General features: G+C 43.6%; 1 protein-coding gene across 4 annotated transcripts in view; it reads right to left on the reverse strand.

Annotated features, from left to right (window-relative positions):
- The window catches only part of amph (amphiphysin), an 88,665-nt gene that overhangs the window by 39,454 nt on the left and 26,663 nt on the right, over nucleotides 1-22,548 (reverse strand). For all 4 annotated transcript variants that reach the window (XM_080725147.1, XM_080725146.1, XM_080725145.1 and 1 more), the window contains exons 2-15: nucleotides 20,573-20,653; nucleotides 19,335-19,389; nucleotides 18,045-18,139; nucleotides 15,507-15,602; nucleotides 14,134-14,208; nucleotides 13,144-13,182; nucleotides 12,706-12,791; nucleotides 11,413-11,488; nucleotides 9,940-10,022; nucleotides 7,688-7,826; nucleotides 4,332-4,460; nucleotides 3,231-3,314; nucleotides 2,674-2,703; nucleotides 1,636-1,659 (exon numbers count right to left, since the gene is read on the reverse strand). In XM_080725147.1, the coding sequence (XP_080581273.1) occupies nucleotides 1,636-1,659; nucleotides 2,674-2,703; nucleotides 3,231-3,314; nucleotides 4,332-4,460; nucleotides 7,688-7,826; nucleotides 9,940-10,022; nucleotides 11,413-11,488; nucleotides 12,706-12,791; nucleotides 13,144-13,182; nucleotides 14,134-14,208; nucleotides 15,507-15,602; nucleotides 18,045-18,139; nucleotides 19,335-19,389; nucleotides 20,573-20,653 (1,092 nt within the window). The remainder of the gene's footprint in view (nucleotides 1-1,635; nucleotides 1,660-2,673; nucleotides 2,704-3,230; nucleotides 3,315-4,331; nucleotides 4,461-7,687; nucleotides 7,827-9,939; nucleotides 10,023-11,412; nucleotides 11,489-12,705; nucleotides 12,792-13,143; nucleotides 13,183-14,133; nucleotides 14,209-15,506; nucleotides 15,603-18,044; nucleotides 18,140-19,334; nucleotides 19,390-20,572; nucleotides 20,654-22,548) is intronic.

Below are 22,548 nucleotides of genomic sequence, written 5' to 3' on the forward strand. Positions count from 1 at the left end.
AGATGGATAGATAGATGGATAGATAGATAGATAGATAGATAGATAGATAGATAGATAGATAGATAGATAGATAGTAGGTTGATGCACCAATTGATGCAGGTTAGAGTTGTCCTATCTAGAAAAGAAGGTAACGTTTGAATTCCCCATCAAAAAATACATACAATAGACATCCAATTTGTTTTTGAGATGGATAGGGTACAATTGGCAATTATAAAATACCAATTGATGCAGGTTAGAGTTGTCCTATTCCAAAAAGAAGGTAATATTTGAATTCTCCATCAAAAAATACATACAATAGACATCCAATTTGTTTTTGAGATGGATAGGGTACAATTGGCAATTATAAAATACCAATTGATGCAGGTTAGAGTTGTCCTATTCCAAAAAGAAGGTAATATTTGAATTCTCCATCAAAAAATACATACAATAGACATCCAATTTGTTTTTCAGATGGATAGGGTACAATTGGCAATTATAAAATACCAATTGATGCAGGTTAGAGTTGTCCTATGCAAAAAAGAAGGTCATATTTGAATTCTCCATCAAAAAATACATACAATAGACACCTTTTTTTTCTTTTTTCGCTGCCTTTTTTTCGCGGCCTCGTCCATGGACTCGTCCACGGCCGGCCGTTTGCGTCCACGTCCGCGGCCTCGTCCACGGCCGCGTCCCCGGCCGTCTGCGTCCACGGCCGCGTCCACGGCCGCGTCCACGGCCGGGACGGCCGGCCGTTTGCGTCCGTGGACGCGGCCTCGCGTCCACGGACGTTTTTTTCGCGTCCGCGTCCATGGACGCGTCCACGGCCCCGTCCTTGGACGTGGACGCGGCGGCCAGCGGCTGTCTCTCGTGAAAACAGCCAATGGTTCACGTGTGGGCGACTGTGCTTGCACGCAGCTTCTAAACTAGTGGAGCACTGCTCCACACAGCTCCACCCCTAGCTGGCTATAATGTCTGGAACAATATGATAATGGTGTTCAGATCATTATTATAGAGTCTAAATCATGGCTATAATGTCTAGAACAATATGATAGTGGTGTTTACATCATTATTATGAAGTCTACATCATGGCTAGCCTGATTTCAGACTCAGCTCACACTTTAGTCTGAAGCTGTGCCCTATTCTAAATGATTTACGGGGGAAGGACTTTGCGAGCGTGCACGAGCGTGCGCGTGCGTGACCGCGCGAGTGATCGCGACGCATCGTGCTCGCGACACACGGTGATTGCGACGCACGGCCGCGGTGTATGTGTTTGTGTGTGTGTGTCTGTCTGTGCCAGTGACTGCTTCCACACAGAACTGCGACCAGAAACATGTAATCAACATTAACAGCTTGTGAACCCAGTGTGTGCGTGTGTTTGTGTGTATGTGTGCGTGTGCCTGTCGTGTGTGAACTTCGTTTGAAATCGTTTCAACTGCTGCGCTGATTGGATATTCGTTAGACCCACCCCCCACACCCCGCGCTCATTGGAGCAGCCGAATTTTTGGGTTGCTAAAGCCGATTCCTCTACTCAGCTCCAGACCAGAGAAAGAGTCCACTCTGAGAGTGGGCGGGGTCTATGGTCTGGAACCAGGCAACATCATGGCTATAATGTATGGAACAGTATGATAATGGTGGTGTATTGTGAAGGTTACTTACAGGCTGCGCTGTTTGAGAGTTTCCCTGAAAGGAAGAAACAAGGTTGTGATGAGATGTTGCAATGTTTGATACATGCTTCTAAATAAAGTATTATTAGTAGTAGTAGTAGTAGTAGTAGTAATAGTATTCAGTGGTGTGTTCTACCGTGGCACGCAATATAAGTAGATTCTTGCACTGACCAGTGGACACTTTTTGTTTGACTCTGCACTATTAGGTTGTGTTAGTAGTATTGAGTATTTTTGCTTGTGTTTGACATGGCGGTGAGATACTTGTAGCATTGACTAGCATTGACTGTTATGGACACCTATGTTTGGTACGTTTTTATAAGTATAGCTGTTTCACTGACTAGCATTGACTGTTATGGACACCTATGTTTGGTACGTTTTTATAAGTATAGCTGTTTCACTGACTAGCATTGACTGTTATGGACACCTATGTTTGGTACGTTTTTATAAGTATAGCTGTTTCACTGACTAGCATTGACTGTTATGGACACCTATGTTTGGTACGTTTTTATAAGTATAGCTGTTTCACTGACTAGCATTGACTGTTATGGACACCTATGTTTGGTACGTTTTTATAAGTATAGCTGTTTCACTGACTAGCATTGACTGTTATGGACACCTATGTTTGGTACGTTTTATAAGTATAGCTGTTTCACTTATGAGCATTGACTGTTATGGACACCTATGTTTGGTACGTTTTTATAAGTATAGCTGTTTCACTGACTAGCATTGACTGTTATGGACACCTATGTTTGGTACGTTTTTATAAGTATAGCTGTTTCACTTATGAGCATTGACTGTTTTTGACACTTTATGTATATATTCTGGTGTACCTTGCTTGCTCTTTACTGTACACTGTTAATTTGTATTCTTTTCATACTTCTTTGTACTTCTCTGTAACTTTGTAGGGAGGTTAGGGAATAATTACAGATGCCATCCAAAAACATCTAGAACACACCACTGGTAGTATTGTAGTAATGTTGCTCATTCACATTAGAACATGAAATAAAGAATTTAAGAATTGATGACTCACCCATCCACCCAAGTCCCAGGGTACGGCTGTCTGTTGGAGCAAAGCAAAAACAAGAGAAAGAAAATGATGTGGCAAAGTTTCAGGCACAACATTAAACTGGGTATTTTGTTTATTTTGTTCCTTTAAAAAAAACACACATGATTATTTATTTGTAGCTGTTTATCAAGAATGTCATTTTCTCACACCAGGGTCATGTGACTCAACATCTATGACTGTACAGCTCTTTATTGGTCAGTTTGTACAGCGGTTCTCAAAGTGAGGCCCGGGGACCCCCAGCTGGGTCCTTGAGGAAGTTCCAGGGGGTCCCCAGACAAAGTCTAGGTTTGGGTTGGGTGGAGGTTACCTGTTGTATGGTGTGGTTGGAGCTGGTGTGGATATGGGTGGAGGATAGGGGTGGAGGTTTTAGGTGGAGGTTTTGGGTGGAGTTACCTGTGGTATGGGTGGAGGTTTTGCGTGGAGGATAGGGGTGGAGTTACCTGTGGAATGGGTGGAGGTTTTGGGTGGAGGATAGGGGTGGAGTTACCTGTGGTATGGGTGGGGGTTATGGGTGGGGTTACCTGTGGAATGGGTGAAACGCTGTCATCCGGTTGGAAAGCATCAAAGTCCAGGTCCAGGAGAGATTCTCCAGGTCTTTCATTAAACTGCAAGGAAATGAAGATGAAACGGTTCATTAAAACATGATCAAAATGTTATTCTGGTTAAATCAACATCATAATCTATTGGTCATCCTAGGTCAGACAGTGTTGTCGGTAGCGCTGTCGCCTCACAGATAGAAGGTCCCGGGTTCGATTCCCGCCGGGGAACGCTGTGGGCACTGGGGGCGTGTTAACTCCTCTGAGTCATCAGTGCCCACACCCTAGGTGGGGTTGGTGAAAGGACCTTTATGTGTGGAGTTTGCATGTTCTGAATGATCAGAGATCTAAGAGCAGGCAGCAGTGGGGTTAAGAACTGAATGATCAGAGATCTAAGAGCAGGCAGCAGTGGGGTTAAGAAAACACTCCCGTGCAGGGCTCATGTTTAGGGTGGAGGTTCAACAGGCTGTGTAGAAACAGGTGGAGCTATGGGTGGAGCAATGGGTGGAGGTATGGGTGGAGCTATGGGTGGAGGTATGGGTGGAGCTATGGGTGGAGCTATGGGTGGAGGTATGGGTGGAGCTATGGGTGGAGGTATGGGTGGAGCTATGGGTGGAGCTATGGGTGGAGCTAGTCTGGAATCACTTCACTTTACGAGGTTTGATCCGGTCGGGAGTGGAAACCACTTTACGTCATGTTGTAGTCCTAGACGTACTACACTTTGGCCGGAACTATCAACCGGATTCAGTTTTAACCCAAAATATTCCCCTGCACCCAAGGACATAGTTTTAGGGCCTACCTAATAAACACCTTGATGTGGCGTAGTTTTGCTTTCGAAAAATTCATTTGATATGTGCATCTTTTAGTCCAACTCATAGCGACTGGCAAGACTACACTAGGCTACTGGAGCATTTTAATAGTGATTGGGGTAACAAACGAGGGGAACTAAATCAAAGCGACGCCGCTTCTTCTAGTGGTTCTTCTGAGGCTGTGTGTTTACAGGGTGGAGGTACCTGAGGCTGTGTGTTTACAGGGTGGAGGTACCTGAGGCTGTGTGTTTACGGGTGGAGCTATGGGTGGAGGTACCTGAGGCTGTGTGTTTACGGGCGGAGCCGGCAGGAACTCTCCTCCAAACAGGTCGATGATCTGCTCCTGAGCCACCTCCTTGGTGGGCGTGGCCATGGGTGGAGGACGCACCGGGGGACCCTTTTTACCCTGAACACACAACATAAAACAATACGTTTTGTTGTTGTTTGTTTGTCTGTCGAATTCCTGAGCCAATCGTTTGATGACCGGTGGTCATTATAGTATAGTCTACTATACCATGACCGGTGGTCATTATAGTATAGTCTACTATACCATGACCGATGGCAGGTCATCAGATTATTTGCTCCGGACAGGAAATCAAATACGTCTCAGTGAATTCAAGGCTTCTACGGGGTGTGTAATTGATAGATTTGTTTGGGTTAAAGGACAACTTTGGTTTTTTACAACAAGGGTTCATATTTTAGATTGCAATTAAAGAATATAAAAGATGGGTGTTAAATTGATTTCATTTACTTCTTTATATTGTTCTAGGGATTCTTATTTCAGTGTTTGGGGTCATGCGTACAAGTGGCTAAATATTTCATTTTACACAGAATAAGCCCATTCCCAAGATACAACGCAACCTTTCATGGTTGGATGTGACTTATGGGGGCTAGAAGTGTTACTGTAAATAGCAATAAAGAAACTGCTGGCTTATTGTGTCTAAAAAGACATATTTAGCCACTTGTATGCATGCCCCCATGCGTACGCATGCCCCACATTTTAGCTTGGTAAATATGAACTCTTGTTGTAAAAAAACAAAGTTTTCCTTTAAGGACTCCTTGAAGAAATACACATAATACAGTAAATAATGTGTTGTATTCGTGTAAGTCCATCTAACATAGAGGTGTTATTTTCTCTCTAAGAAAGTTGACCTAGAAGGGCTAGAATAAGAGTAAATAAAAATAGATAATTATGTTCTATAGACTAGTAACACCAGTACTACAGTAGCTCCTACAACACTATGATGTTTTACTCACCAGAACAAACAGAACACATGAGCAGGAAAGGAAAGAATAATACATCCAATCAACCATAGGAAAAATAGCTGTTTGTCAGTGAGGAATATTCTTCAGCACTTTTCAACCTATCTTCATATAATTGGTTCTCACTAATGTTCACCATGTTATAATGGAAGCCATTGTTCTCGCAATGATAAAAATCAAGGGGAAATCTCGCTTTCGCGAACGCCCATCATTTCGACCGGAGGGTTAGCGACTCACTCCACGGAGGTTAAGGTTAGGGTGAGGGTTAGAGTCGGGTGTCGAAGAGATGACATGTAGTAACAGCGACACGCTCCCAAAAATCTAAATATCTATATTTCTTTTTTTTTTGCTATTTTATTTTATGTACATTAGTGATGACCAATTATATGAAGATAGGTTGAAAGTGCTGAAGTCGTCCTTTAATATTCTATATTATATAACAGTTATGGTAGTTCCCACAAAGTAATATGAATGGTTTAAATTGCTATCTACGCGCGGTGCTAACGAGCATTACAGCACGGGTCTAATCAAACAAAGAAATAAGCTGTGCCAAGCTGAAGCTCTCCCTCTCCCAACACTATGCTAGTGGCTAGGCTAGCAGTTTTCATGTGAAGTTCAGGGACATGTGGCATAAAAAATCACACCCGTGTGAAGTGGAGCTGTGTGTGTGTGTGTGTGTGTGTGTGTGTGTGTGTGTGTGTGTGTGTGTGTGTGTGTGTGTGTGTGTGTGTGTGTGTGTGTGTGTGTGTGTGTGTGTGTGTGTGGATCATGTGTACCGATTTTTGTGACATTTGAAGAAAATATGTAGGAAAAGGAGCAAAAAGTGTGTTCTGGAGAAAATTCAAGATGGCGGAAAATCTATCATGGCGCAAATGGGCGTGGCCTATGTGGGGAGATGCGTCATGACCCAAGGAATCCAGGGAAAAAATATTTTTAATTTTCCGACCTACGGTTCAAGAGTTACAGGCCAAAACATAAAGTGGGGTGTTATGGCGCCACCATGCGGCCAAATGACACAATTATTTTTTATTTAATCCTTGAAATCATTATGAACCTCCTCTCCAAGTCTTGAAACTCTAGCCCTTATGGTTTGCGAGAGACAAATAATTGAATGTGAGTTTTTGCGATTCCCATTATAAGTCAATGGGGAAAATTAATTCACTAATAAATTAATATCAATTAAACTATTGAACCTTTCTCTTAGCAAGTTACTAGCCCACGATTCCCGAGTAAGCCGGTCGATTTGACATATGGCGCGAGTGTGTGGTGGCAAAACTGTGGGACTAGTAGCGTGCCGAAGTTTAGGAAGTTCAGGCTACATACACACAGACACACACACACACAGACAGACAGACAGACAGACCCACACAGCCACGTATAGGGAGCCTGTGCTTCACACAGCTCCAAAAATTACACATTTCTATCGAATAGCCTATCTTAATTACAGTGAAAAGAAATAAAGTTGACATGTTTTTTTGGAGCTGTGTGAAGCACAGGCTCCCTATACGTGGCCGTGTGGGTCTGTGTGTCTGTGTGTCTGTGTGTCTGTGTGTATGTAGCCTGAACTTCCTAAACGCTACTAGTCCCACAGGTTTGCCACCACACACTCGCGCCATATGTCAAATCGACCGGCTTACTCGGGAATCGTGGGCTAGTAACTTGCTAAGAGAAAGGTTCAATAGTTTAATTGATATTAATTTATTAGTGAATTAATTTTCCCCATTGACTTATAATGGGAATCGCAAAAACTCACATTCAATTATTTGTCTCTCGCAAACCATAGGGGCTAGAGTTTCAAGACTTGGAGAGGAGGTTCATAATGATTTCAAGGATTAAATAAAAAATAATTGTGTCATTTGGCCGCATGGTGGCGCCATAACACCCCACTTTAGGTTTTGGCCTGTAACTCTTGAACCGTAGGTCGGAAAATTAAAAATATTTTTCCCCTGGATTCCTTGGGTCATGACGCATCTCCCCATATAGGCCACGCCCATTTGCGCCATGATAGATTTTCCGCCATCTTGAATTTTCTCCAAAACACACTTTTTGCTCCTTTTCCTACATATTTTCTTCAAATGTCACAAAAATCGGTACACATGATCCACACACACACACACACACACACACACACACACACACACACACACACACACACACACACACAGCTCCACTTCACACGGGTGTGATTTTTGTTTAGTTTTTTTGTAACTGTTGTATAATCGCAATACTACACTTGATTATCGTCACATATGCACTTCTTGCTTAATTCTACCACAACTATCAATGACATGAGAGGCAGAGGGAAGGGAGGAAAGTACCTGATTTGGAGACTTGGATCTGGGTGGACCAGAGCAGACATACAGTATTTACCTGGGAGGGGGACTTGGGCCTGGGTGGCCCGGGGGAGACGGGTCGCAGCATGTGATTGAAGCTGGCGTCTGGACTCTCAGGTGAGCTGTCGTCGTCCGGAGGCGACGGAGTTCTGGCCAGACGGAGAGGACCGGAGTCACTGTGGAATGATACGAATAAAACCTGAGTCACTGTGGAACGATACACTGTGGAATGATACGAATAAAACCTGAGTCACTGTGGAATGATACGAATAAAACCTGGGTCACTGTGGAACGATACGAATGAAACTTGAGTCACTGTGGAACGATACACTGTGGAACGATACAAATGAAACCTGAGTCACTGTGGAACAATATGAATAAAACCTGAGTCACTGTGGAATGATACGAATAAAACCTGGGTCACTGTGGAACGATACGAATGAAACCTGAGTCACTGTGGAATGATACGAATAAAACCTGGGTCACTGTGGAATGATACGAATAAAACCTGGGTCACTGTGGAATGATACGAATAAAACCTGGGTCACTGTGGAATGATACGAATAAAACCTGGGTCACTGTGGAACGATACGAATGAAACCTGAGTCACTGTGGAATGATACGAATAAAACCTGGGTCACTGTGGAACGATACGAATGAAACCTGAGTCACTGTGGAATGATACGAATAAAACCTGGGTCACTGTGGAATGATACGAATAAAACCTGGGTCACTGTGGAACGATACACTGTGGAACGATACAAATAAAACCGGAGTCACTGTGGAACGATACACTTTGGAACGATACAAATAAAACCTGGGTCACTGTGGAACGATACAAATGAAACTGGAGTCACTGTGGAATGATACGAATAAAACCTGGGTCACTGTGGAATGATACGAATAAAACCTGGGTCACTGTGGAACGATACGAATGAAACCTGAGTCACTGTGGAATGATACGAATAAAACCTGGGTCACTGTGGAATGATACGAATAAAACCTGGGTCACTGTGGAATGATACGAATAAAACCTGGGTCACTGTGGAACGATACACTGTGGAACGATACAAATAAAACCGGAGTCACTGTGGAACGATACACTTTGGAACGATACAAATAAAACCTGGGTCACTGTGGAACGATACAAATGAAACTGGAGTCACTGTGGAACGATACAAATAAAACCACTGTGGAACGATACAAATAAAACTGGAGCCACTGCGGAACGATACAAATAAAACCACTGTGGAACGATACAAATAAAACCTGGGTCACTGTGGAACGATACAAATAAAACTGGAGTCACTGTGGAACGATACAAATAAAACTGGAGTCACTGTGGAACGATACAAATAAAACCACTGTGGAACGATACAAATAAAACTGGAGCCACTGCGGAACGATACAAATAAAACCACTGTGGAACGATACAAATAAAACCACTGTGGAACGATACAAATAAAACCGGAGTCACTGTGGAACGATACAAATAAAACCACTGTGGAACGATACAAATAAAACTGGAGTCACTGTGGAACGATACAAATAAAACCTGATTCACTGTGGAACGATACAAATAAAACCTGAGTCACTGTGGAACGATTCAAATAAAACCTGATTCACTGTGGAACGATTCAAATAAAACCTGAGTCACTGTGGAACGATGCAGCCATTGACTGCGCTTTTTTTTTTTTTTTACTGAAGCCACGATGGTGTCCATTTTGTGGAAATTCACAATGTTGTCATATCGATCAACAAGTTTTCTTGCACACAGAATAGAACGATTGTTACCGCTGCTACATAGATACGGGCCGGTTTCTCGCTGATCGATGCGATTTGAAGAAAGATTCCGAGATAAAGCTGCTTTTCTGCAGAGCAATGCATTGAAGCCAACGGAGATGATTCCCTTCCTGATGACCTCATCACCCCAAGGATCATGGGAGATTGAGTTTTCTTTCACCCAAGGGTCCCATTGACCGCCCTTTACTGTTATTTAATAGAGTAGCCCGCCGAGTCCTGACATCACTCGTTGGTTCCCAGAAGTCATTTCTCTATGGAGAATAACACTGGGTCATCTTAGAATCATCTCATATAGGACATGTGGTCCAAAAATAAAGAAACCGTCTTTGCGATATCGTCGGGGAGGTGACTCTGTATCGTTTACCATAGTCACTCATATTTTACATACGTGTGTTTCTGGCAAAAATGTAACTCATTTGGCGGCAGTAACGTAAGCTCTTGGTAGCTTCTTCATTAGCTTGATGAATCATGAAAGGTTCCACTGACCTGGGAGCTCCCTGGATGGTGAACATCTTGTCTGAATGCTGCTCTCCAAGCTTGGTCATCACTTCATACAGCTGTTTACACAGCTGGAGACACAGAAACATCACTTCATACAGCTGTTTACACAGCTGGAGACACAAGAAACATCACTTCATACAGCTGTTTACACAGCTGGAGACACAGAAACATCACTTCATACAGCTGTTTACACAGCTGGAGACAAGAAACAACCGTATGGAATGGAATTATCATTTAGATGTAGAAACGCTTTGTTTAACACTGTTCGGTGTTACATGAACATTGAACAGTGACAAACACTCCTAAAAGTATTAATGTTCCATGAACAAACTGGGTTTCTTTGATGGAACATTAGTACAATAAAATGTCACTCTAAATTAACACCAGTACGGATGCTTCCCGAGCGCCTTCCTAGGAAGGTCCTCGATGCACGTCCCACTGGGAGGAGACCCCGTGGCAGACCAAAGACCAGATGGAGGGATTATATCTCCAAACTGGCTTGGGAACGCCTCGGTATACTCCCTGAGGGAGTGGAGGAAGTTGCTCGGGATAAGGAAATCTGGAGGTCTCAGTTGGAACTGTTACCCCCGCGACCCGATTCCGGATAAGCGGTTGAAGATGGATGGATGGATGGAAGACTCCCTAATCGGGAGATAAGCGCCCGTCAGGTCGCAGCGTGATTTGAGAGCAAAATGTGTAGGAGCAGTGTCCAAAAAAGTGTTGGAAAAAATCGGCCTGATGGTGGCGCTATATGGGACAGATCGATGGTGATGAGATGAGTGTAGACATACTGTGTACCGATTTGTGTGATTTTAGGGCAAAATCTGTAGGAGAAGTGTACAAAAATGTGTTTGAAAAAAATTGTCCTGATGGTGGCGCTATATGGGACAGATCCATGTTGAAGACATGAGTGTAGACCAAGTGTGTACGGATTTGCGTGATTTTAGGCCAAAATTTGTAGGAGCGGTGTCCAAAAATGTGTTTTGCAAGAATCGGCCTCATGGTGGCGCTAGAAGATGGTCATGTGAGAATTGATGGTTGAGGTTGTGGTTTGGCAGGCAAGGAGTGTGTGTGCAAAATTTGGCATGGATCGGATCAACTGTTGCAGAGATATGAGCAGGGGGAAAGTGTGACGTGTGACGTGTGACAGACTGACAGACTGCTGGCAATGCTGGCATTTGACAGACATCCATCCATAGACAAGTTGTGTTTCCTCTGTACTGCTTTTTAACATCATTGATTCTCAAACACTTATCAAACACCAGTTTGATATGCATCAGACCAGGGTCCCCCTCATTTCAATCTCTGTTACCCCAGTCTACAATGTAAAATGCTCAAGTGTTTATTTAGGGGTCCATTTGGTTCCATTTGCAACATGATGACAGACAGTGCTTTACATTATCCACCTTCAGTGACCCCTCGACCTCCTGACCCTGACCCATGACCTTTGCCACTCACCACAGAGATCTCGCGGTGGAACTTTGTTTCCAGGCTGGTGACGCTCTTGAAGGTGTCGATGTAGAACCCCACACGACTGGAGACACAACAACAACAACAACACGTTACTTCAGGGGTCTTCAACAGGGGGTCCTCAGAGTTATTACAGGGGGTGTGATATAGGTAGGTCATCTTGTATCAGTAGGACAGTGTGTGTATAGTCGACTCTAGTGGGTAGTTCATCTTGTATTAGTAGGACAGTACGTGTGTATGGTTATAATATAATAACCCACCTACCCCACAGAGTGGGGAGTTCATCTTGTATTAGTAGGACAGAGTGTGTATATAACATCTTGTATTAGTAGGACAGTGTGTGTATATAACATCTTGTATTAGTAGGACAGTGTGTATATAACATCTTGTATCAGTAGGACAGAGTGTGTATATACCATCTTGTATCAGTAGGACAGAGTGTGTATATACCATCTTGTATTAGTAGTACAGAGTGTGTATATACCATCTTGTATTAGTAGTACAGAGTGTGTATATAACATCTTGTATTAGTAGGACAGAGTGTATATAACATCTTGTATCAGTAGGACAGAGTGTATATAACATCTTGTATCAGTAGGACAGAGTGTGTATATAACATCTTGTATTAGTAGGACAGAGTGTGTATATAACATCTTGTATTAGTAGGACAGAGTGTGTATATAACATCTTGTATTAGTAGGACAGTGTGTGTATATAACATCTTGTATTAGTAGGACAGAGTGTGTATATAACATCTTGTATTAGTAGGACAGTGTGTATATAACATCTTGTATTAGTAGGACAGAGTGTGTATATAACATCTTGTATTAGTAGGACAGTGTGAATATAACATCTTGTATTAGTAGGACAGTGTGTGTATATAACATCTTGTATTAGTAGGACAGAGTGTGTATATAACATCTTGTATTAGTAGGACAGTGTGTATATAACATCTTGTATTAGTAGGACAGAGTGTGTATATAACATCTTGTATTAGTAGGACAGTGTGAATATAACATCTTGTATTAGTAGGACAGTGTGTGTGTGTGTATAATATTTAGGGTGGCTGTGGCTCAGGAAGTAGAGCAGGTTGGCCAATGAGCCAATGGGTCGTTGGTTCACATCCCGGCTGCTCCTGTCTACATGTGGAAGTGTCCTTGGGCAAGACACTGAACCCCGCGTTGCCTCCAATGGTGTTAGCTTGTCAGTTGCCACCGTTAAAGCGCTTTGAGTTTGCAACTTGCTTAGAAAAGCACTATCATTATTATTATTATAACTCACCTGTCCCAGAGAGTAGGGAGTTCGTCTTGCAGACCAACATTTAATTCTTCAAAAACCTTCTGAGCTTTTTTCAACTCTTCATCAGCCTGTAAAAGAAACAGCAGCTGATCATCATGTCTACTGCTGTGCAATACTATAACCCAAACCACTGGAACCACTATAACAGCAGCTGATCATCATGTCTACTGCTGTGCAATACTACAACCCAAACCACTGGAACCACTATAACAGCAGCTGATCATCATGTCCACTGCTGTGCAATACTACAACCCAAACCACTGGAACCATTATGTTTTGCATTGTTTTAACTATTAAAAAATAGCAGATCTACAAGCTCACAGTGCGGCACTTGGTGCTGTGCTGTGAGCTTGTAGAACTGCTAAAAGATATTTTTTGCAGATCTTTGAATATATCTTTTTAAAAGCATGACAGGCGTACCTTCAGCATCTTGCGGTCGTTTCTCATCCCAGATGTGGCCTGCGGGGTTCATTCTATTGGTTAGTATTTGTACATGGATGTTTATTTATGAATAATTGCATTTGTAAATATTATAGGCTACAGCAGGGCTGGGCAACCTTAGGCACGGTGCCAACATTGGCACAGGAGAGGGTGATCACTGGCACACTGGCACAAGTGTGCGAGAGAGGTGTTTTTTCTTGCGGTAAACATTCAAAAAAATGTCTAGTCAGTTTAGTTTAGTTAAGTCTCCCTCACATCTCTGAACAAATATTCTAACTGCTGATTGTAACTGGGGAGGGAGTCTGGGAGATAGGTGGGTTACTGCTCTAAGTCTATATAACATCCTGATGAGAGAGAACACATGTCTAAAGAAGAACAAACAACAGAGGTTGTTATAGCCATGTTTTATCAATGAATAAAAACACAAACCTCGGTTCGAAGTGAAGCGGTGAATTTCTATTCTATGTGTTCTAGAGCTATGAAATCTGTGTTCTAGATCTATACATTCTGTGTTCTAGATCTATACCTTCTATACTTCTATACTTTCTATGTGCTTTAGTTCTATATTTTTTATGAATTCTGAGTGGATGAATGGTTTTATCTGGAGGGCCAAATTGTCATGTGAAGCTTGACCAGTCCTCACATCGGGACGCACGAGATGGACAAAGCCACTTCTTGGAAGCGGTTTTCACCGCTTCAAAAACTGTTGGAAATGTTCCATTTTGATGTGGTGTCATGATCAAACTGTTAATGTTGATATAATGGCACACTGACAATCAATAAAATGAAAACGTGGCACTTCATGTCAAAATGGTTGCCGACCCCTGGACTACAGTATGTGTTTATTCATGAATAGTATTTTGTAACTAACAGTCCTGTTATGTTGATGTGGTGCTCATACATACGGACAGACAGACAGACGTGGTCTCATGGTGGAGAAGAGAACAGTACAGTAGAGAGTATACTTACTACCTGTAGAGTCTCCATGTGGTGACGAGCGCTGTCATAATCTATCAGCTTCCTGCTCCGCTTCGCCACGCGAGTCTGACCAGGAGACAACAATTATCAGTTATACTTTATGATTCATTAACAATCATCAGTTAAGAGCTTTGCACAAAGACTCGTTTCCCCCCCCCCCCCCCCCCCCCCCCCCCCCTTTCCTGCGTGATTAAAATGCAATGGATTTTGTCTGCAATGCTGTGCGGAATCCGCACTGCAGATCCGAATAGTAGTCATAAAAGGAGTTTTTACCGCATGCGAAAAGACGCACAAATCGAACTGGGTTTGATCGGGGGGAGAGGAAAAAAACGCACTGCCGCAGCCGCTTGCTGCACGGCAAATTTGGAGCAGGTGTGCATGAGGTCATAGAGAATGATTGATGCAAAGCCCTTAACAATTTATGTTCATTAACAGTGTGAGTGTTAATATGAATCATCAGTTACACTTTATGTTGCATTAACATCCTTTAACATGATCAAATAGATTAGAACTGCAGAGAGCTTCAAATGGTTCACAACGTCTGTTAGTGAACAGTAGAACTGTACAGTGTGTTACAATATAACATACGTAGAAGTAGAAATATGTCTATAAAAGATTTGATGTATCTGTGGCACAGACGCACAGTGTGTGCCACAGTTAAAGTTTTGGGCATAACATTGAATGAACTGCTAAATTCTGACCATTTGATAATGCAAAATAATGACACAAAAGGTTACATTATTCATCATATACAGTAAGTCCATTCAAGGAGGTTAAGGTAGCCTATCCCACCGTGGCCAGACCACTGGGGGATATTTGGGGCCAAAGCCCCATTGAATGTGAGTGTTCCTGCGCTGGCCATCCGCCGACAAAACAAAAGGCTTGGCCTCTTCAATTATAATAGTTTAAGATAATAATACGAATCTGGGGGGTCCCTGCAACTAAATATTTTGAGATGGGGGTCCGTGGCCAAATACATATCATTTTGGGGGTCCTTCACATGAAAAGGTTTGAGAACCACTGCCACAGTAGTCTCTCAAGAACAGACTAACTGAGCTCCAGTTAAGTGAAAAGGACCTTTTCTTTGACGATGGCTGGCCAGATTGCTGACAGAAACATGGGTTTTTAAAAAAAACCTTAGAAGGATTCAAAAGACACTTATAGAATCGTGTCAAAATTCTAATTTTCACGATTTTTCAAAAATAGCAGGTCTACAAGCTTGCAGCGCGGCACTCGGTGCCGCACTGTGAGCTTGTATATCTGCTATTTTTCAATAGTTAAAGCATAAAATAATGATACACAAAATGTTTACCCATTCTAAATGGGTTAAGACAACGACAACATTAATGTAAGGGAACATTTACCTTTAGATCAGGGAACTGCAGCAGATATGCATCCAGGTTCAGCAGGGTGGAGTCGATCAGTTTGTTATGGAAGTCTTCCCACAATGCATCACAGTCCTAAAGGAAGCAACAAGCACAGTAAACAGACAGTTCACTTGTTCTTCAGACAGACTCCACCTACAGTAAGCCCATAGCACTTACCCTAGCACTCGCCCACCCTCAATGACCATACATGAAAGATAGATAGCATTCTTAGGTTTTGTCAAAGTTTTGTGCTGATTAGGTGTTTGGTCTAACTAGATTATCATCACTGAGGATACGTCCCAGGTGCATCAATGCGATGTTTATAGTGACTCATAGGAATAGACTACGTGACAACCAGGAATAGTCTGGTGACCACCGGAGAGACGGGTGACAGCCGGAATGTAGACGGTACCCAGGAGCAGGTTGGGTTAGCGCCCCAGCCTGTGTCTTCCATGAGGAAGAAGCCCAACAAACCCACGGTTAAGCCTTCAAGCCACAAACGGAGCCTGCAACACCGCCGTTGGGTGAAGTGGCTCAAAAATCCACCACTCCTGAGTGAAATGTCTGGGGCTGAAGTCTGGTGCAACGCACAGGTCCTGGACCTGGTGAGAGCAGGAGTGCATGGACCTGGTGAGACGTAGGAGGGGCCCGGACAGGAGTAAATCCACAGAGCCTAGTCCTTCCAAGCGCCAGATTTCCTTTCCTAGTCTTGGCAGAGTAGTTCTGGAGTGGTGGAGTGATGGTCCTGTCTTTCCCTAATGGGACTGATCGTGGGTAGCTACTGGGACGTAAGTCGGGACTTGATCAACCCCGGCTGGGTCACAAAGGGGAGGGGTATGATGTTGCAAGACCCGAAACCCAGATGAGCTTGGGCTGGATCACTGAGGACTGAGGATACGTCCCAGGTGTTTTTTCGTTATGGCACAACTGTGTTAGCATTACTACCACAAACAGCTGGTTTAACTAACAATGACTGTTCAGTGTTCACATACTGACCTACAGGTAATAACATTGACCGGTTAATAATTGAACGGGCGTCAGTGTTTCAGGAGGAAGAGTGGTCACTTGGGAAACGGGACGTTCCAAGTTCGATCCCCAGGTCCCCCTGTGTCTCTGAGCAAAGCAAATGCTCCTGATGAGCAGGTTGGTGCCTGGCAGCATTTCCTCTGCCATCGGTGGGTGAATGTGTGCTGTGAATTAGGGATGGCACTGAAGATATATAGGGTAGGGTAGAGTAGGGTAGGGTAGGGTAGAGTAGGGTAGGGTAGGGTAGGGTAGGGTAGGGTAGAGTAGGGTAGGGTAGGGTAGAGTAGGGTAGGGTAGGGTAGGGTAGGGTAGAGTAGGGTAGGGTAGGGTAGGGTAGGGTAGGGTAGAGTAGGGTAGGGTAGGGTAGGGTAGAGTAGGGTAGGGTAGGGTAGGGTAGAGTAGGGTACGGTAGGGTAGGGTAGGGTAGGGTAGGGTAGGGTAGAGTAGGGTAGGGTAGGGTAGGGTAGGGTAGGGTAGAGTAGGGTACGGTAGGGTAGGGTAGGGTAGGGTAGGGTAGGGTAGAGTAGGGTAGGGTAGGGTAGGGTAGGGTAGGGTAGGGTAGGTTAGGGTAGAGTAGGGTAGAGTAGGGTAGGGTAGGGTAGGGTAGGGTAGGGTAGGGTAGGGTAGGTTAGGGTAGAGTAGGGTAGGGTAGGGTAGGGTAGGGTAGGGTAGGGTAGGGTAGGGTAGGGTAGGGTAGGGTAGGTTAGGGTAGAGTAGGGTAGGGTACGGTACGGTAGGGTAGGGTAGGGTAGGGTAGGGTAGAGTAGGGTAGAGTAGGGTACGGTAGGGTAGGGTAGGGTAGGGTAGGGTAGGGTAGGTTAGGGTAGAGTAGGGTAGGGTAGGGTAGGGTAGGGTAGGGTAGGGTAGAGTAGGGTAGAGTAGGGTACGGTAGGGTAGGGTAGGGTAGGGTACGGTAGGGTAGGGTACGGTAGGGTAGGGTAGGGTAGAGTAGGGTAGGGTAGAGTAGGGTAGGGTAGGGTACGGTAGGGTAGGGTAGGGTAGGGTAGGGTACGGTAGGGTAGGGTAGGGTAGGGTAGGGTAGGGTAGGGTAGAGTAGGGTAGAGTAGGGTAGGGTAGGGTAGGTTAGGGTAGGGTAGGGTACGGTAGGGTAGGGTAGGGTAGAGTAGGGTAGGGTAGAGTAGGGTAGGGTAGGGTAGGGTAGAGTAGGGTACGGTAGGGTAGGGTAGGGTAGGGTAGGGTAGAGTAGGGTAGAGTAGGGTACGGTAGGGTAGGGTAGGGTAGGGTAGAGTAGGGTAGAGTAGGGTACGGTAGGGTAGAGTAGGGTAGGGTAGAGTAGGGTAGGGTAGGGTAGGGTACGGTAGGGTAGGGTAGAGTAGGGTAGGGTAGGGTAGGGTAGGGTAGGGTAGGGTAGGGTAGAGTAGGGTAGAGTAGGGTACGGTAGGGTAGGGTAGGGTAGGGTAGGGTAGGGTAGGTTAGGGTAGAGTAGAGTAGGGTAGAGTAGGGTGCTGTAGGGGTAGGTATTACCTAAAGGTAGGGTTTGATACTGACCTTTCCAATCACCATGACGTCATCCTTCCCGTGCCAGTCTGGTTCGTAGACTTCATGTAGAGACTCAGTCAGGTTGATGGAGGCCTGCTGCATTCCTACCATACAAACACAACACACTCACTTACTATCAGAGCTGGAGGCAACGCGTTGCAAAGTAACCCGTGACCTACTGAATACTGTGGAATGATTACGCAAATCACCACAGACTGCAAGGCATCGGTGATCGGTCACCGATTTTCGTGTAACACCCGGGAGTCAGGCAATAGGTGTAAACAGAGGAAGCGTGACGAATTATATACTTCTTTTACTTGTTCAACAACAGAGCATATGAGCCTGATTATGTCATAGAAACGGTACGCTAAATATTTAAACTTTCCAATTAAGATACAGTATTATGTATTATTTTACACGTTTCCATTATACTGTAGGACAGATTGAAAATAACTTTTACACTTTTATAGTTGAACCACTTAAACCTCCTCAGTATCCCTCTTAGTCGGGAACATAAAAAATGGCTGATCGACAAGCTCACAACGCACCATGTTGTAACGCATTGTGAGCTTGCAGATCTGCTATTTTTAGGAGGAGATGCACGTTGAGCTGCATCCAAGACATTCACTGCCATTTGGCTGCTAGGGGCCGTGGTCATTTATTGTATTTATTCTCTGCTAGGGGCTGTGGTCATTTATTTTATTTATTCTCTGCTAGGGGCCGTGGTCATTTATTTTATTTATTCTCTGCTAGGGGCCGTGGTCATTTATTTTATTTATTCTCTGCTAGGGGCCGTGGTCATTTATTTTATTTATTCTCTGCTAGGGGCCGTGGTCATTTATTTTATTTATTCTCTGCTAGGGGCCGTGGTCATTTATGTTTTAGTGGTGATAGATTTATGGAACCTGAGGCCTGACTAATTAGCATACATTTTTGAATGAGTCATCGTGGGAAAAGGTCAGTTTTCAAGGCTGACCCTAAAAAAAAAGAAAAAAAATAAGAATTTGGTCAAATAGGAATGAGCTAACTGTTGAATAGCGTAAATAAATTAATTGAATCCCTAGGACCCGAATGGAAACAAGAACACAAGCACTTTGTATTGGTGTGTTCCCTTTGGACTAAGTGTATTGACTTTGGTCGCACTGATTTACATTTCTGTCTCATTCAATCAATTAAAATTTCCTGGCGCAATGAATGATGTATTACGGTACATTTGGCACCATGTGCATCAGTGTGTGTGTGTGTGTGTGTGTGTGTGTGTGTGTGCGTGCGTGCGTGCATGTGTGTGTGTAGGCCTACCTTTAATAGCAGCCATGTAGGCCTTCATCTCTCTCTGTAGTCTGGATCCTTCTGACTGAGGAAACAATCATGTATAAAATGATATACAGTAGGCTATACTGTGTAATTATATACAGTACATACACACACATATACAAACATACAGTAGGCCTACATATACACAGTCTGTTAGTCTTCTAGTGTTGATCTGTTCCATGTGCCTACAATGACATGTAAAACATACGGTGAAGCAGCTTTCTGCTTTTACGGGCCGACAGCTTGGAATAAGCTCCCACTACACCTAAGACAGGCAGCCTCTGTGGATAGCTTTAAAGCACAGCTCCAGACCTATAACTTTACTCTTGCTTTTAGTTGATTGTGGTGGACATAAAAAAAATTGTGGACAATAATATTACCAGAAACTCATAAAGAGATAACCCTGGAAGACCGTAACAGGTGTGTAACTCTGAGAGAGTATCAGTTAACGTTTTAGAACCACTAGTACTAGTGGACTCATTATGTGTCATACATAGGGGCCTTTTCCACCGGCAAATAACCTATGTGATGAACCAGAGGTGTGCTTTTCCACCGAGAACCGGAGTTGGTTCCGAACCGTAAAAGTTGGTTCGGAACGGGAACCACAAAATCCTTGGTTTTTCCAGTGAACCACCATCTGTACTGGGGGACAATGGCTCTGGTTCAATCTGGTGGAAACGCAAGTCGGTTTGCAAGAACGAACCAAGGTTCCAAGAAAGTTGAGCTGGGCAATATATCGAAACATTTTCGATATCGAGGTATCAACATATCGTATACATATCGATAAAGACAGCTTGAAATGAGGTATTGGTGAATGTTTCAAATTAATTAACAGACACACTATGCATGCACGTAGCACATGCAAAAATAGCAGTCCATCTGTAACCAGGTGTGGTTACTTCAATAAAACCATTGTTGGAAAATGGAAATAAGGCATTTAATGTCTTTATTCTATGTGTACTGTGCAGTGTGCATGCATGGATATGATATTCATTTAATGTCTTTATTCTATGTGTACTGTACAGTGTGCATGCATGGATATGATATTCATTATCTGGGTTAGGCAGGCAGTGGATCTAAAGCAGAAAAACATTAAAAACAATATAATGCATAATATCGTGAGTAATTGATATTGATATTCAACAACGTTATCGAATATCTACGTTTTTCCTAATATCACCCAGCCTTAATGTAAATCATATTTATATGAAAGGTTTTCTTACCTCCTGCCTCTTAAAGTTGACGACAACCTGTTCAAACTGCTCATCTTTGGTCTCGTCAGCCTTGCCCAGCTTCTGCAACACCTGGACACAGAAATACACACATACATATTCAATAAACTTAAATAAATACCCATGAACACGTAAAGCTCCTATGACATGACAGTAAGTCACGTGATCTCTCTGAATACTCTTTGAAAGGCCTGCAACGTTGTGTTCTGCATGTACTGTATGTACGTCTCCTCCTCCAGCTGTATGTACGACATCTCAATAAATAAGCACAAACAAACATATTCACATGAACAATGTTGATGCAACAAAGAGATTCTGTGTGGAAATATAATTTTTATATACACAGATTTATATATAAAAGACATTTTCATGTAGATTCACATCCTCGTTTAGTGCGAGGAAGTTGCTGCGGACTGCGGGCGAGAATGTACAGTAAGTGCAGTCATGCGACGATGCGACGCGCTGTGAGCTTGTAGATCTGCTATTTTCAAATAGCCAAGGTATCAAATAGGGCTAAAGTTCTTTACAGACTGAACTTTTACTATCCACTAGTGGACTTGGATGGATGGATGGATGGATGGATGGATGGATGGATGGATGGATGCATGGATGGATGGATGGATGGATGGATGGATGGATGGATGGATGCATGGATGGATGGATGGATGGATGGATGGATGATGGATGGATGGATGGATGGATGGATGGATGATGGATGGATGGATGGATGGATGGATGGATGGATGGATGGATGGATGGATGGATGGATAGTGGAGAGAACAGTAGAACTAAAAGGAAACCCTTTTCATGTTTGGTTGCGCTCCACTCTGGAAATACCAGAAATACAAGCTCAGTGAGCTTGTAGATCTGCTATTCTCAGCATGCAAAACCAAGTGTGAAATTGTCCATTTCGACGCCATCAAAACACCGCCAAAATGCATTTGCTCACATTTAGTCGACTAAAACTAAGAGTAAAACTGCAGCATTTCAGATGACTAAAATATGACTAAAACTAGATGAAAACATGCTGTCCAAATGATCAGTGATGGTCAGTAGCATAATTTGTATAGGGTTGATGGGTTTTATAAACCCAAGGGCCCCCCCTACTGGCGACAGTGGCAAGGGATGTTATTTTCTAATTAGAAATACTCCTTCCTACGAAACAGTGTGGGCTCACATGTAACACCATGTATGGGCACAAAGATCTACATTTAGGCTTGTTGGCACCTCAATTGCAAGTATGGTTGCCAACGTGACTATATTCTGCAGCGTGCTAACTGTCATGTGAAGCTCAACCAATACCCCAGCTAACACCACTCCCACATGTTTTTCCGCAACTCAATTGCACCTCATTGGCTAAGGGCCCTGCCTTTGTACTGTCTGCGACGGAACTCTGTAAATGAAGATAACATAGTGTTCTCGCCTTTCAGGCGAGCCCACAATTAAGAAACAAAAATATAAATTCACAGGCTATTATATGTATTTATTTAGTCATTTCCATTAGGGGTCTCTAATCTCCTAATCTATGGGCCCCCTCACAGCAGTACAGGGCCCTTTTGATCTGAAAACCCATGCAGAATAAGGTCTAATTTCGCCCCTGGTGATGGTTGTTGATAGAATCCATTGTTTTAATGTTTACACCCTCACACACGTCATGGTTCATCCATCCATCCATCCATCCATCCATCCATCCATCCATCCAGACAGACAGACAGAGACCATCTGGCCTGTTGTCAGGAAGCTACAATCCTCTTACTGCAGGACTCTAACCTTTAGCACACACACACACACACACACACACACACACACACACACACACACACACACACACACACACACACACACACACACACACACACACACACACACACACACACACACACACACACCATGGCATACAGTACTATACATTGGGGCGGCAGTGGCTCAGGAGGTAGAGTGGCCGGATGTGAACCACAAGGTTCCCA

This window comes from Nannobrachium achirus (genome assembly GCF_963921795.1).
Source record: "Nannobrachium achirus genome assembly, chromosome: 5".
Lineage (NCBI taxonomy): Eukaryota > Metazoa > Chordata > Actinopteri > Myctophiformes > Myctophidae > Nannobrachium > Nannobrachium achirus.